This window comes from Triticum urartu, chromosome 4A, assembly GCF_056163025.1.
Source record: "Triticum urartu cultivar PI428250 chromosome 4A, HENAU_Tu73, whole genome shotgun sequence".
Taxonomy (NCBI): domain Eukaryota; kingdom Viridiplantae; phylum Streptophyta; class Magnoliopsida; order Poales; family Poaceae; genus Triticum; species Triticum urartu.
Window position 1 is genome coordinate 611,953,149 of NC_141876.1, and position 14,527 is coordinate 611,967,675.

Consider the following 14,527-nt stretch of genomic DNA (forward strand, 5'->3'; position numbering starts at 1 on the left):
ACCGTTAAGCCAGGCAGCAAGCCAGCAACTCGCGGGCATGCTCCTACGGAACGCAGTCGGTGTCACAGCGCTGCTGCACCAAGCATTCGCCACGCACCCGCGCCAAGCCGACAGGAACCAGGTGCCCCGTTGTCTCCCTCCTTGGGGCTGGCCCTAGCTTCGCCCCGGCGCGCCCTCCGGCGGCGGCCGCGAGACAGGGAGGAGATAGGGGAGGGAAGGGGTGGTGGCTAGGGTTCTCCCCCGAGACGCATGAAGGCGCTGGCCCTAGCTTCGCCCCGGGGCGCACTCCGGCGGCGGCGGCGAGACGGGGAGGAGGTAGGGGAGGGAAGGAGTGGCGGCTAGGGTTCTCCCCCGAGACGCATGGAGGCGTTGGCCCTAGCTTCGCCCCGGGGCGCACTCCGGCGACGGCGGCGAGACGGGGAGGAGGTAGGGGAGGGAAGGAGTGGCGGCTAGCTAGGGTTCTCCCCCGACTCATGGAGGCGGCGTTGTAGTTGTGATATGGAGAGCCCTTTTGCGTTGACGAAGCGTTGTACGTGGACGCGTGTGGAATATTTCTCCGCGGCTGGAGTGCGTTCAGTCCTACTAAATTGCTAATTGCACACATAGCTCAGGATTAAACTAACTGTAACCATTAGATTTTTTTTAGTGGAGGTAATCTGATGGTGGTAATTAGTCTGGGTACATCTGCGGAGTGGGTTTAAGAAAGAATTAGTTTGATTGTTTAATAGTAGTATATATATATATATATAGACACACACACCGATATGAATCTCAGCCAACGTCAATCCAACGATCTATATTGCTTCAATGTCAAGCGCTCAACAAGTTTAACGTGCAATTAATATTAACACATAATTGATATCCAACATAATATTAACATGCAATTTTTTTGCCTAATATTAATGTGCAATTAATTTCCTGCCTCATATCAACGTGCATTGCATGTACGGATTAGTATTATTATTATTATTCACTTTACTAATTTTGCACATTTTAATTCATAACATTTATTGAAAAAATATGAACATGTATTAAAATCTCTGATTTTTTTAAAATTCATGAATAATTTTAAAATGTATAAACATTTTTAAAGTTTAGACCTTTGTAAAAATTTCTTAACTTTATTTCAGATTTATGAATATCTTTTGAAATATTTAAATAAACATGAGAATTTTATTTAATGATATTTATGAAATAAAAAGATAATCAACTTTTTATAAGATAGAAGCGGAGTGAGCGGAAAACATACAATGCTAGTAATAGGTTTGTGGGCTGACCAATATGAATGTTGTAACGATAATTTCACCGTTTTGGCATGGAATAAGAGCTATAAAGATGGCCAAATGGGCCGGACCGGCCCGCCGTAAGCGTGCATGGCACGACAGGAATGTTTAGTATATAGGCCGTGTCATGCCGGCCTACGTGCTGCTTCCTCAGGCCCAGACACGACCCCTATACTAATCGGGCCGGCTCGCCGACACACCAGGCACAAAGGCCCACGTGGTATTCGGCCTGTTGGGCTGTTTATTGGGTCAATTTAACCTACTGGGCTAATAATTATAGGCCATACATAAAAAAAGATAATATGCTAAGCCAGCCCGTGTGCTCAACCTAGCAGTCCAAACACGACCCAGCATGTTGCGTGCCTGACACGACATGATTAGCTTTGTGCAAGGCCTGTCTCATGACGTGCCGCGCCGGCGTGCTCGCGGGACGGCCTGTCAGGCACAACCTGGTTGGCCAGCTTTGCTACAAAGGGGCTCAAAGACAACCAGCTGACACCAAAGCCAAATATACAAGGACACCATAGCACGCACCAAACAACTCCACTTTTCTCTCGATCAAAAAACCGTCTCTGACAGCACAACATCTTAGCACGATATACGAAAAAACACACACGACAAGAACATTAATTGAAATATAGCCAATGTGCATACAAAATAAAAAAAGTACGGAGTATAAAACAAACAAGCTGCTCGAGAGAAAAACTTGATCCCACGAACGAAGAACGGGGCTACCAAGTGTGGTTACCAACGGCAACCATATCAAGAAGTTTTACAAGACTTAGCCGACTCCACCCCAAGTTTTTTTTCTTTACCACACAAGCCCTCCTTTGCTCCTAAGGGGCTCAAAGACCATCAGCTGACACCGAGGCTGAAATATATAAGGACATCGCAACCACATCAAACAACTTCACTCTTCTTTCAAGCCAAAAAAATCTCTAGTGGCATCTTAGCACGATATACGAAAAAAAACACGACTCCCTAAAGAACATAATTAAAATCTAGCCAATGTGCATACAAAATCAAAATAAAAACAACGAACCACAGCAGCCTGCTGCCTACTGAAGAGAAGCGATTTAGTGCCTGTTTGGAGTCTCGCCACTCCGCACGACTCCGCTCCGAAGCGGTCTGAACTTCAATTGAAAACACGGAGGGAAGAAAGAGATGTTTCGCAGATTCTCGTATTTTTCGGAGCGGTGGATTGCCGAACAGGCTCTTAGGGGCAGTTTGGTTCAAAGCCTGGACACTATGCCTGAAGAGGACCCCTGCCTGAATCCAGCCTGAATTGTTGGAAAAATTCGCCTGGCCAGGCTAGCCTCGCACGGATGCTTTTGGCCTGCATCCTGAAAGTGCTGCTACTTAGCAGTATGATCAGTACATAAAAGAAGCCCATCCCATCACTTGTACGCAAAAGAAGAAGTATAATATTACCGGGCACGGCAGCAGGCACACCCAGGCGTCCCTCTTCCAGTGCCTGGTCCAGGCTAAGTAGGATGCCTGGTTTATACTCCAGGCTAATCAAGTTGTCCCATCAACAGGCCAGACTAGCACTCAATTTTTCAAGGCAACAACCAAACACCATCCAGGCACACTTCAGGCAGGCTCCAGGCCAGGCATGATTGAACGTGGACCAAACTGACCCTTAATCCAACGAATGAAGAACAGGGCCACCAAGTTACCAAACATATCAAGAAGTTTTGGAAGTCGGCAAACAAGACTTGGCCGACTCCACCCAAGTTTTTTTCCTTTTACCAAATAAGCCCTCCTCCTCCTCTGCTCCTTCCCCTCTCTCGCGTCGGCGCTACTCCTCCTATACTCCGGCGGCGGGCGGCGGGCGGCGGGCGGCGGCCGGCGGCCGGCGACACACAGAAGAAGGAGAAGGATGGGGAAGAGCAAGGGCCGGGCGTCCAGCAGCGGCCTGGCGGCGTCGCTGCTGCCCGACGCGCAGGGCGCCGTCCCCGCCGTCGGATTCGGCGGCTACCACGGCGCCTCCCGCGTCGACCCCGCCGCCCTGCACCTGCTCCCCTCCGACGACCCCGACGCCCCAGCCCGCCTGCCCCCCGTACGCCCCCCTCTCCTCTCCTCCTGTAAACCCTACCCAGTTCCGCCGTATCACCATTCTGGCCAGGCTAGGGTTTCGATTGATTCGCTCGCTCTGGAGCTCGATTAATTAGGGCCTTATCTTACTTGTTTGTTTCGCATCGTCATGCCAACAGGATGTGGACGCCCAAGTGCTGCAGCACCTCCGGAGGCTCGGCCGAAAAGATCCCACCACCAAGGTCCCCCTCCCTCCTGCTTCTGCCCCCCTAAATCGTTCATTGTATCATAAGCAGCAACTTGACTCTTCTCTTCAATTCAATGCAGCTCAAGGCATTATCTACGCTCTCCGTGCTCTTTGCAGAGCAACCTACCGACCAAGTTGTGCAAATTGTTCCTCAATGGGTACTTGCCCTATTTCCCTTGCTCCTCGCTCCAGCATTAATTCATTCTAGGACTGATTCATTCTGTCTTCCTTAGCAGAAACATCGGCAATGATATTATTTCTATCCGTTAGAAGAATATGCCAATTGCCAAGCTAGTCTTGTTTCCGCAACATCTAATAATGCTAATTCTTTCACACAATTCATTCATGTAGTAAAACATATATAGCTGTAGACTAGCATCAGTATCTTCCTTTGTGATTCATTTTCTGTTCTTCCTGGTACACTTACTAATTGGATACAGGGATGAAATGCACAGTTTACTGTCAAGTGAGTGTTTGTTTGGTACAGGATGTTTTTTTTTTTTCTTTCCGAGTATTTTGCTCCTTCCATGTAGTGATGATACTGCATCTATTTCATGTCATGCTTATGCCTCTTCCAGAAAATGTGCAGCGCCTACAGTAATCAATCTACCTTCTCCATTTTATTTTATAGGCCTTTGAGTACAAGAGGCTGCTGCTTGACTATAACAGAGACGTTCGTCGTGCTACTAACGATACCATGTCTAGCCTAGTCACCGCAGTCAAGTACGACCATCTCCTTTCTTTGGAATTATTGATGATATGCAAGTGCTCTGTGCTCTACTGCCTTTTCCTTTCTTTACCATGACGTGGCTTTTAATTGCTCCAGTTATTAAAGGCATCATGCTCTGTTTCCGTAAACTTGACTAAAGATTTGTTTCTGCATACTCGACATATACAAGTCCATGCTAAGATTTATCCAACTCTGCTCTCTTGTTACTTGTGCTTGAGATGTTACTCGAGGGTAATATTTGGGCCAGCATATATAAAGAATATGATCACTTACTTAAATATGCATGTGTGTTTACTCAAAACTGACAAAATATCTTGAAATGGAGCAAATTCTTTCAATCTTCAATGTTTATGGATGTTTGAACTGACTGTTTCAGGAAGGGTCTAGCTCCGCATCTCAAGTCCCTGATGGGTCCTTGGTGGTTTTCTCAGTTTGACCCTGCTGCTGAGGTTGCACAGGCTGCTCGTCGTTCATTCGAGGTGCTGCATATGATGGATGATCTTCCCTTTATCTGATTGATGATATTGGCTCTAAGTCATTGTTCCATCTGGATTTTACATTCATTTTTCAGCTGCGATGCCTTTCTGCAGTAAACTTAAACCCACTGGCTTGGAAGAACTAAAAACAAAATTCATGAATGAATTTCGTGTCAATCAACTACCAAATATTCGCCCTTGATGCAGTAGCATTAATTTAGGCTCATATTCAAACTTTGCCTGGGCATGGAGGCTTAGCCAGTTCATATAATTTTCTTATTGGTTGTAGCATATCACTTAACACGGTGCCTGTATGGCACATCCTCAATATGTTTGGGGGGGCTCAGATTTTTTCCAGTAATGCCAAAGCTCAAATATCTAAGCATAGAAAACATGCTGGATGTTTAGCCTGATTGGCATAGATTACTGTTACTGTTAAACTTAATTAGCTAGTAGATGTTGCTTTTGGACCAAACAGGCTTGGTTATTTGTTTAGTTCTATTTGCTCTGGAGTAACACGTTATGTTGGTTTTGCTACACTGACCTGTCGAAGCATAAATAAGTAATGCTTTCTCATTCTTGAAATTAAGACCTGCTGTGGCCTGCACACAAAAAAACAAGAGTTAGTCACCTTTAAACTGAAATACTCTTCAGTTAGCTCATGATTTGTTTTGTGCAGGCCACAATTGGTTATATTTTTGGATGAATTTTTGTAGGTTCACCTATTTTAGTGCACTGTATGCATGAATAGCACAATCTTTGAAGGCATCTGGATGCCTCAACAGGGTATTGTGTGCACCTGTACCCATGCTCATATATGACTTTCTAACATTTTTCTACTCTATTTGTAGGCAGCATTCCCACAATCGGACAGAAGGTTGGATGCTTTAATGCTGTGTGTGAAGGAGACGTTTGTGTACCTGAATGAGAATCTGAAGCTAACAACACAAGCTTTATCTGACAAGGTTACACCGACAGATGAATTAGAAGATATGCATCATCGGGTATGCTTTATGGCCTTAACCCGATGTGCAATTCTGTGATCAGTTATCTTCATGTTTTAACCTGTTTTTGTTCTGCATGCAACCTGTTTTAAAGAATTTCCTGCTGCAATGGAAATTGATCATTTCTACAATTTTCTATACCAGATTGATTAATCTCCCAGCTTTCTTTGGGCAGTAAGGCTATCATTTATACTGAAGATTAAGTATTCTGTTTCAAAGGTTCTGAATTTGGACTTTGAGGCTCATACTTTTTGACTATGGGGTGTGCAATTGTCTTTGATTTATAAAATGGGAAAAATCAGGGAGAGAGGCTGCTGCTAAGAGGGTAAAATAGCACTAGGCGGGAGCATGAGCAGTGGATAGAGTCCGCCCTGTCTTGCTGCATTGCAGGCTGCCGCTACTGATTTCCCAACACGTAAGCCTTGTTGTGCGGATAGGGGCTGGGCATTAAGTGGTGGTTCAAATCGGGAGTTGTAGATAGATCTCTGTGTGTTCTTTGTGCTTTCCGAAGTGGTGCTTAGATCTGTTGCAATTCGTTTTGGGTAGTCAATTAGGCCATCAATTTGTTGTTTTGCTGATGCTCCTGTTATTTTAGCATCAGATGCGCCCTTCATACCGCTGCTTCCTGTTATTACTATGAATCTGTATGTATGTAGAAATGCTACACTACTGCCTGCGCATCCTCCTCTCCATTGCCACCACGAGTGGCGTGCAGCAGGGGAAAGGAAAAGCTATGCCTTGAGCCTGACTGAGCCTCTATTTTCTTATGAAATGGAGCTTTCAATATGTTTCGCTGCTGGATATAATTATGGTCTTCCACTTATGGTGTTCTATCTCCAAATTCCTACTGTGCTTCTAATACCCGCCATCCACTTTTCTGTCTCCTTGTGTTAGGTAATATCATCGTCACTGTTAGCAATGGCAACTCTTATCGACATTTTACTAGGAGTAAAATTAAAAAGTAATGGCGGTGAAAGTGCAAATACCGAAAGCAAGAGTCATTTAAAAGTTCGATCTGCCACATTGTCTTCTGCTGAAGCCGCACTTACTATGCATAAATATTTTATCGATTTTCTGAAGTCAAAAAGTGCCGCTATACGGTCAGCTACATATACTCTGCTTACAAGTTATATCAAGTATGTTCCTCATGTTTTCAACGAAGAAGCCATGAAGATACTGTCGTCCACAATACTTGGCGCCTTCAGTGAGAAGGACCCATTGTGCCACTCTGCTATGTGGGACACTATTCTTGTTTTTTCTAGAAAGTTTCCAGAGGCTTGGTCATATTGCAACATTCACAAGGTTGTCCTCAATCGGTTTTGGCACTTCCTACAAAATGGTTGCTATGGGTCTAAACAGGCCTCATACCCTCTAATTGTTCAGTTTTTGGATGTTATACCATCAGAAGTTGCTACAGAGAAATTTGCTATTGAGTTCTTACAAAATCTTTGGGCTGGTAGAAACCAGAGGCAGTTATCAGCTGCTGACAGTTTGGCTTTCTTCACTGCCTTCAAACAGAGCTTTTTGTGGCTTCTTAAGAAAGTACCAAGGTATCCTTTTAAAACTTTCACTGGTTTATTAAGTTTGATTTCATTTGTTTGCAACTTCTCCTGTTTCTGCATTAATTAGCTTTCCCTTTTTCATCTCAGAAATTCTGTAGGAGATTCTTCAGATAATATTCACAACAGGCTTATAAAGAATGTGCTAGTTAAAATTGTCTGGCATGATTACCTTCAACTATCGTTATCCAAAAACCTGGACACAATTCCAGGTTTGTTGTCTGAAGAAGCAACTACTGATGATCACCAGCTATCTCATAAGTCATTGTTGGTGCAGAACGTGCGCCTTCCAATTTACTATTATCAGGACTTGGGGAAATGTATCGTCGAAATACTGGATGAGATTTCAGTTGCAGAAAGTCATTTGTTGGAAGTTGCTTGTGAGTCTCTGTTGAGGGTCTATTTGGACATAGTTCACCAAGGGGAGAAGCTATCAAAATTTCAGGATCATGTAGACCAACTTGCTTCTTTCTTTTGTTCTTTGGATCTACTCGCTGTACAGAACCGTAGGACATGGCCGCTGGAAAACTTAGCAAGACCACTGGTTATACATTCTCTGCCAGCCATCAAGTCAATGGTAAGCTAAGGCACTGAATCCATTACTTGCTCTGAATTGAGTAAAGGGCCTCTTCCATTAAGCGTTATACTATTTTTCTAGAAATGGTGTCTTGCATGCAAATGTTTTCCGTATATCATAAATCTAGATATAGGGTACTTAGTTGCAGCAATGTGAATTCTTGATCTTGATCAGTTGTAATAGTTTGGCATGGGTTGAGGTCTATGACACACACACAGGTACGGGCGCACGGACACATGAAACTGTCCATAGAAGTTTCACACTGCACACTGATTAATGCAACCGAGCATGTATATTTATTTGTAAAAATATAAAATCTTTGTAACACTTCCTGACCATTGGGTAAATGACTTGCTGTCGATTAAGTACAGGGTCTCTTTTCACCAAGTGTTGCATTTTGCTAGAAATGGTGCAAATGTTCTCTGTTAGATGATAAATCCAGATGCATGGGTACTTCATTGTGGCCTACAGCAGTGTGTATTCTTGATTTTGTTGAGCTATAACGTTACATGTGGAACAAGTAGGCAGTCACGGTCTTGAGTGGCCACCAATGCTTTTGATTGTCCTCCACATCTTTGAAGTTAATTATTTTTCGTAGGTAGAAGTTTGTTACCAGCTTCGTCATATCTGTTTGTTTCCTCAACTTATATCATGCTAATATTGATATATACTGCAGCAAAAATGTGTTACAAAATTAATGATATATTGTGTTGATATGCAAAGTACTTGGCAAGTTTACTTAATTCAAGTTTTTTTTGCTTTGATGCAGGACTCCCCAAGTCTTGTTAAACTCCTTCTAAATTTGGTTGAAATATTCGGGCCTGTCCACCTGTTCTTGAAATATTCTGAGAAAAATGATGATAAATCATATGTTGAGCCTTATTTGAATGTATTCAATTCCGACTTTGTCCCTTGGTGCTTGGATGGGAAGGATATCACCTGCAGCTCAAAGATTGATTTAGTGCTTTCTTTAATTCAAGAAGACTGCTTTTCTGACCAGTGGTGTTTGATCATCAAATATATTATAGCTAAACAAAAGCGATCAGTTGATGATAAAATCTCACACAGTAATGACCAATTTGAACTGCTGACGCTTATACTTCAAAAAGTCAGAGAAAGAATTGCTGGGGGAAAGCTGGGAAATTTGCAGAGAAGTGGTTCCCTACCAGAACATTGGCGACATGATCTATTGGATTCTGTTGCAGTATCTGTCTTCTGTGATCTGCCCGCTACAGATTCTCATGTACATTTTCTATGGTATGTGCTTCTAACTTTATTATGTCCGTTCTTTTAGTCAAAAGTTATAATTCATTTTGATAACTCAGCGGCAGAAACTGTTGATAATTTGGTTTACTCTAGTTGCCATGTTGGTGATGTTCCACAAAATATGTGGTTGATGTGGGCTTGACTTCAGTTTTATAATATGTGAAATTGTAGTGCTGCACTTGGTGGCTCCAGTCAAGATGATCAAGTTTGTTTTCTTTCTGCTGAGGCTGTTTGCAAAATTCGTGAATCCATCTTGAAGTCTTTGGCATCGGTACTCATCCCATCAACTTTTGAATGGACAAGGTCTACACATCTTCTGTTGTTGCCAGCGGAACACGAGCATTTGAAGCTTCTAGGAGAACAGTCCTTGTTGGCAAACTTTGAGATGGCTCAGTTCGCTTTTCAAGTTTTTGAGCGTAGCTTGTTTGCGCTAAGGATACACGAGGAAGATTCGGTTTTCTCTCATATTCTGGCGGCTTTGTTTACCATCGAATGGGAATGCAGCATGGCTTTAACTCTTGTAGAAGAGAATGATTTGGAAGGTCACAAGGAAGAAATTGATGTTGAGACTTCGATGTGCAACAGCTCAGATGATCATTTGGGTGGTACAGTGCATTTGAAGGCTAACCTTGCAGAACATATACATGCTTTCCGCCAAAGCTTAATCCCATCCTTTTGGAATGACCTTCATTCAGACACTTTGAATAGACTAGCTAATATTCTAGCACAGTCTGTCAGGTATGCTGTATTTGATACAAGTGACTTGCGTATTGATAGGACAGCAGCCTTATGTTCTGAGTGGGTGGTGGACATGTTGAGACTCATCTGTCTTGACCACATAAAGGTGCAAAGTTTTTTTGGCATCTTGTTATCCGAGGGAGAAAATTGGCCACTCTGGGTGAAGCCTTCTTTACAGAATGGCCATGCATCAGTGAAGATCCAATCTGAACCGCTTGCTACAGAAGAAACTGTAAGAATCTGTTTCTTTTTACTCCCACCCCACCAAAACCAGTGCATGCTTCTATTATTTGCACACTAACAAGACGTGCTCCAGTTCTCTCTACGATATAATAGCATAGTTCTCTCTCTCTCTCATTTGAATATTGCTTGTTTGAAGAATGACAGGATGAGGCTTAGCTTCATTATCTTTTCCTTTCTTGATTAATTTGCAAAGTGTTTAGAAAATAAAAAATGAAGTCCTAAAATTTGACCAAAGGAATGTATACATAGGTTAAATATTCTGAAGCGGAATATACATTAAAACTTGAATTTTTTTCTTTTCATAATGGAAGTATATTTATTTTTTTCCTTGACAAAATTCTAGGCAAGCTTAAGTTGGTTATTTAGTTTCAAATACCTGAGTTGTTACTATTGAATACAGTGGAAATAACTAAATGCGCCTAATATGGACGATTTCTTTTGATGCAGGAACTGAAACATCAGCGGTTCGTTGCTTTTGTTGACAAGCTTGTCCTAAACCTTAGCTTTGGCGAAGTGATTCTAGGGATTCCAAGAAATCAGCATTGTACCACATCATCATCGATTGATGTTACTTCACATGTTTCTTCCTTCTCCAGAGCATGGGTTGCTGCTGAGATGATCTGCACCTGGAAGTGGAAAGGGGGAAGTGCATTTAGCACATTCTTACCTTCTCTAGTTCAGTACATGAAAACTGACTCGTGTCTTGAGGTCAGCATCATGCCCTTTTTGCTTGATACGTTGCTAGAAGGGGCCCTGATGCACGAGAGTAGTAACTGGGCACTGTTCAATGTTTGGCATCTGTCTGACAGTGAGATTGACAAAATTCAAGATCGTTTTCTCCGTGCTCTTGTGGCTTTGTTATTTACTACTTACTCAAAGGAATGTATTTGGAGAGAATCCGATGCAGTTGTACTTTTTGAAAAGCTACTGGGTAGTCTTTTTGTCAGTTCAACAGTGAATAGAAAATGTTTAAGGACTCTTCCCTTCGTCATGAGTACAATCATCAAGCCCTTGACAGAAAAAATGAAGTCGGGTGAAGCTTCTTCGTGCACTGATTTGGTGGGAGAAAGCATATTGAGTTGGCTTAATGAAGCCATCTCTTGTCTGTCATTGAGCACAAGGGAAGTAACTCAACAAGGTAGGCTACACTATAATCCTTCCAAATTGTACTAGTGTATATAAATAATACTCCGTATGCTTTTACAGTCAGATAATAAATATATCATCTGTTACTTTGGCAGATATTGAGGATTGGATGCAAGTGGTGTTATCTTGCTTCCCGTTGGAGATAACTGGAGGAACAGCGAAACTGGTAGTTATGTTTGAACGTGAGATCAGCGATGCAGAAACATCATTACTGCTTACTCTGTTTTCGAGGTACCGGGCTTTCTATGCTAGCGCAGATCCATCATTGTCCTCTAGTGGAACTAGCCTGTCGAAAACTGCTGAACTTTTGGGAGTGAAGCTAACAGCGGTTATGGTTGGTTATTGCTGTACAAAACTTGGTGAAGACGATTGGTGCTTTGTGTTCCGTATTCTACGAAAGTGGATTGAATCGTCTGTTTTACTTGTTGAAGAAATGACAGATGGCGTGAATGATGCTGTAATAAACCGGACATCCGCTGAGGATATTTTGGAGAAGCTTAAACTGATAGCTTGCGCTCCAGAGGAGCTAACATTTACTTTTGCTGAATCTGCTCTGGTTACATTGTGTTGCCTCAACCATGTTGGCAGTCTCCATGAATCCCAAACTCTGCAGCTTATTAGATCAGGGGAGTATGCAGAGAGTAATGATAAGATGATGGAGAATGTCCTTCGTTTGTTCTTGGCTTCTGGTGTTTCAGAGGCAATTGCGGGATCTTGTAGTGAAGAGGCTTCATCCATCGTAGCTTCCGGCCGTGTGGTTTATCTGCATTTTTGGGAACTAGTGGCATCATTCATCATCGGTGCTTCACCACAGATTAGAGGATGTGCACTGGAGTCCATGAAACTGTGGGGACTAAGCAAGGATTCAGTCAGTGGGCTATATTCAATTCTGTTCTCCTCGGAGCCAATATCCCACCTACAGTTTGCAGCTTACTCTCTACTTATGTCTGAGCCCCTATGTGAAGTTTCACTAGTCAATGGAGAAAACCCTCAGGAGTCTGACATGGATCAACAAAGTATTGAGTCGACACCAGATTCAGAGAAGGCCCTATGCCTCAGGGATGAACTCTCGGCCTTGATTGAGATACCTACTTCTGAACTTGCCAAAACAGATCTGATTGCACGAGACAGGGTATAATAATTAATATACTTGCATTTCTGCTGTATTATTATTAGTTCAGCCATATATATCTTTTGGTTCATACATCCATGTGCTAATATTAGTTTTTTTTGTGTGTGTTTTGACTCGCTGTGTATAGGTTAATGTGTTTGTTGCCTGGGCATTACTGTTATCACACCTTCAGCGACTGCCGTTATCATCCACTAGCAGGGCATTGCTGTTATCATATGTACAAGATAAGATTAGTCCGTGCATATTGGATTGCATTTTCCAGCATATCCCATTAAGGAGTGGGAGTGGTGGTGGAGCTAGCGCCAGCGGGAAGAAGAAAGATGCTGAACTGGTGCCTGAAGCAAAAGCTGCCGCAGAGGCTTCCAAGGGTGCCATCGTAACATGCTCACTGCTGCCATATGTGGAATCCCTTTGGCCTGTTGGGGTTTTGGAGATGGCCTCACTGGCGGGGTCATTGTACGGGATGATGATTAGACTGCTGCCTTCGTATGTGCGCACATGGTTTACTGGCTTGAGAGATCGTTCACTGTCATCATCCGTTGAGTCCTTGACTAGAGTATGGTGCAGTCCTCCGCTTCTACTAGACGAGTTTTGTCAGGTATGCCATTCATTTTACCAGGGTTTTTTTTCACCTTGTTATTGACCATGAACGAATTACGTTGTACTCCATATTATTATATAGTTGTCTGTCTGCCTGGTGGTTAAACTAACTAATAAAGTATATTAATTGCAAAAAGGTCAAGGAGTCTGTTTACGCTGATGAGACATTCTCGGTGAGCGTGAATCGGTCGGCGTATGAGATCATTGCTACGTACAAGAAGGAAGAAACAGGGATTGATCTTGTGATACGGCTTCCGAGCTGTTACCCTCTGCGGCACGTGGAGGTTGAATGCACGAGAAGCCTGGGCATCAGCGAGGTCAAGTGCAGGAAATGGCTGCTGTCGCTGACGTCGTTTGTGCGCAACCAGAACGGTGCTGTTGCCGAGGCGATTCGGACCTGGAAGAGCAACTTCGACAAGGAGTTTGAGGGGGTGGAGGAGTGCCCCATCTGCTACAGCATCCTGCACACGAGCAACCACGGGCTCCCGCGGCTGGCGTGCAAGACGTGCAAGCACAAGTTCCACGGCGCCTGCCTCTACAAGTGGTTCTCCACCTCCAACAAGTCCACATGCCCGCTGTGCCAGACTCCCTTCTAGTTTTGTTAGCCTCCAGAAGCAAATCCGTTCTTGCTTGTTCACATGATTCATGTTGTGTTGAGTTATACGTCAAGTTTGTTTGTGTTGTGTTAGCTGGGGATGTATGACAAGTTTTGTGTGAGCCCAACAAGAGAGGAATTTTGGAACGCAGTAGGGTACTGATCCTTGTAGCTGGCTGGGTTACATACATGCAGATACATTTTGTGCACCTCCTTCTGTAGCTTGTTGATGCATGTAATATATCTTTCTTCTTTCTATCTAATCTATCTTAGCAAAGAAATTGCTTTTGCATTCATTCTTGATCAGATTATTACATGTGTTTGCAATAACATTCATGAAATGTTTTCTTTCTCTACCAGTGAGGAACTTGCCCATTATAATTTGAATTTGGTCTCACTATGCTCATCTTCTCTTCCTCTTCCTCTTCCTTTTCTTCTTCATTTGAAGTCAATTAACTCCACCCATTATTGGCTTCTGGCACATTGCATCTGCATTCTTGCCCTTTATGTCTTTGGTTGGTTTCTTCCTGCTAGACGGCGTTGAGCTATGACTCCTCTCTCAGGGGTATTCAGGCGTGTACTTCTTCTCTAAGCAGCTCAAGTAGTCGTCCTCTACATACAAAATCAAACAGATCAGGATTTGAATGTCATCGAATGCTTACAACTACGTACAACTGAAGTACCGAAAAGCAAGTCCAGGAGACACGATCGAGACAGAACCATACAGAAAATCACTCCGTGGGTGACAGAAGTTGTGAAGCCGCGTTCAGAATTCCCATCTTTCTGTTGTGATGATTCTTTCACATCGATAAACTTGCTTGAATTGAGAAACACCAGGTGAGAAAATGACTTTAGTTGCTGCAGGCTGTGACAAACAACAATATTTTTGTTATG

General features: G+C 43.2%; 1 protein-coding gene across 1 annotated transcript; it reads left to right on the forward strand.

The window, feature by feature from the left end:
- The first annotated feature begins 2,999 nt into the window (after window positions 1–2,999).
- LOC125553243 (HEAT/U-box domain-containing protein) lies at window positions 3,000–13,896 on the forward strand. The gene is made up of 14 exons (XM_048717048.2): window positions 3,000–3,345; window positions 3,500–3,562; window positions 3,648–3,725; window positions 4,199–4,290; window positions 4,674–4,776; window positions 5,625–5,777; window positions 6,672–7,327; window positions 7,427–7,913; window positions 8,683–9,170; window positions 9,351–10,149; window positions 10,608–11,298; window positions 11,402–12,438; window positions 12,566–13,036; window positions 13,176–13,896. Exons 1-14 carry the CDS (start codon window positions 3,166–3,168, stop codon window positions 13,632–13,634), a joined length of 5,757 nt encoding a protein of 1,918 aa, XP_048573005.2. The 5' UTR covers window positions 3,000–3,165; the 3' UTR covers window positions 13,635–13,896.
- Window positions 13,897–14,527: the final 631 nt, after the last annotated feature.

What these genes read in the sequence shown, in the direction of transcription:
- LOC125553243 (XM_048717048.2), top strand. Translation starts at nt 3,166, where the DNA reads ATGGGGAAGAGCAAGGGCCGGGCGTCCAGCAGCGGCCTGGCGGCGTCG. An exon ending in CCCCAGCCCGCCTGCCCCCC is followed by an intron (nt 3,346 to 3,499) that starts GTACGCCCCCCT and finishes TCATGCCAACAG; the next exon opens with GATGTGGACGCCCAAGTGCT. An exon ending in GAAAAGATCCCACCACCAAG is followed by an intron (nt 3,563 to 3,647) that starts GTCCCCCTCCCT and finishes AATTCAATGCAG; the next exon opens with CTCAAGGCATTATCTACGCT.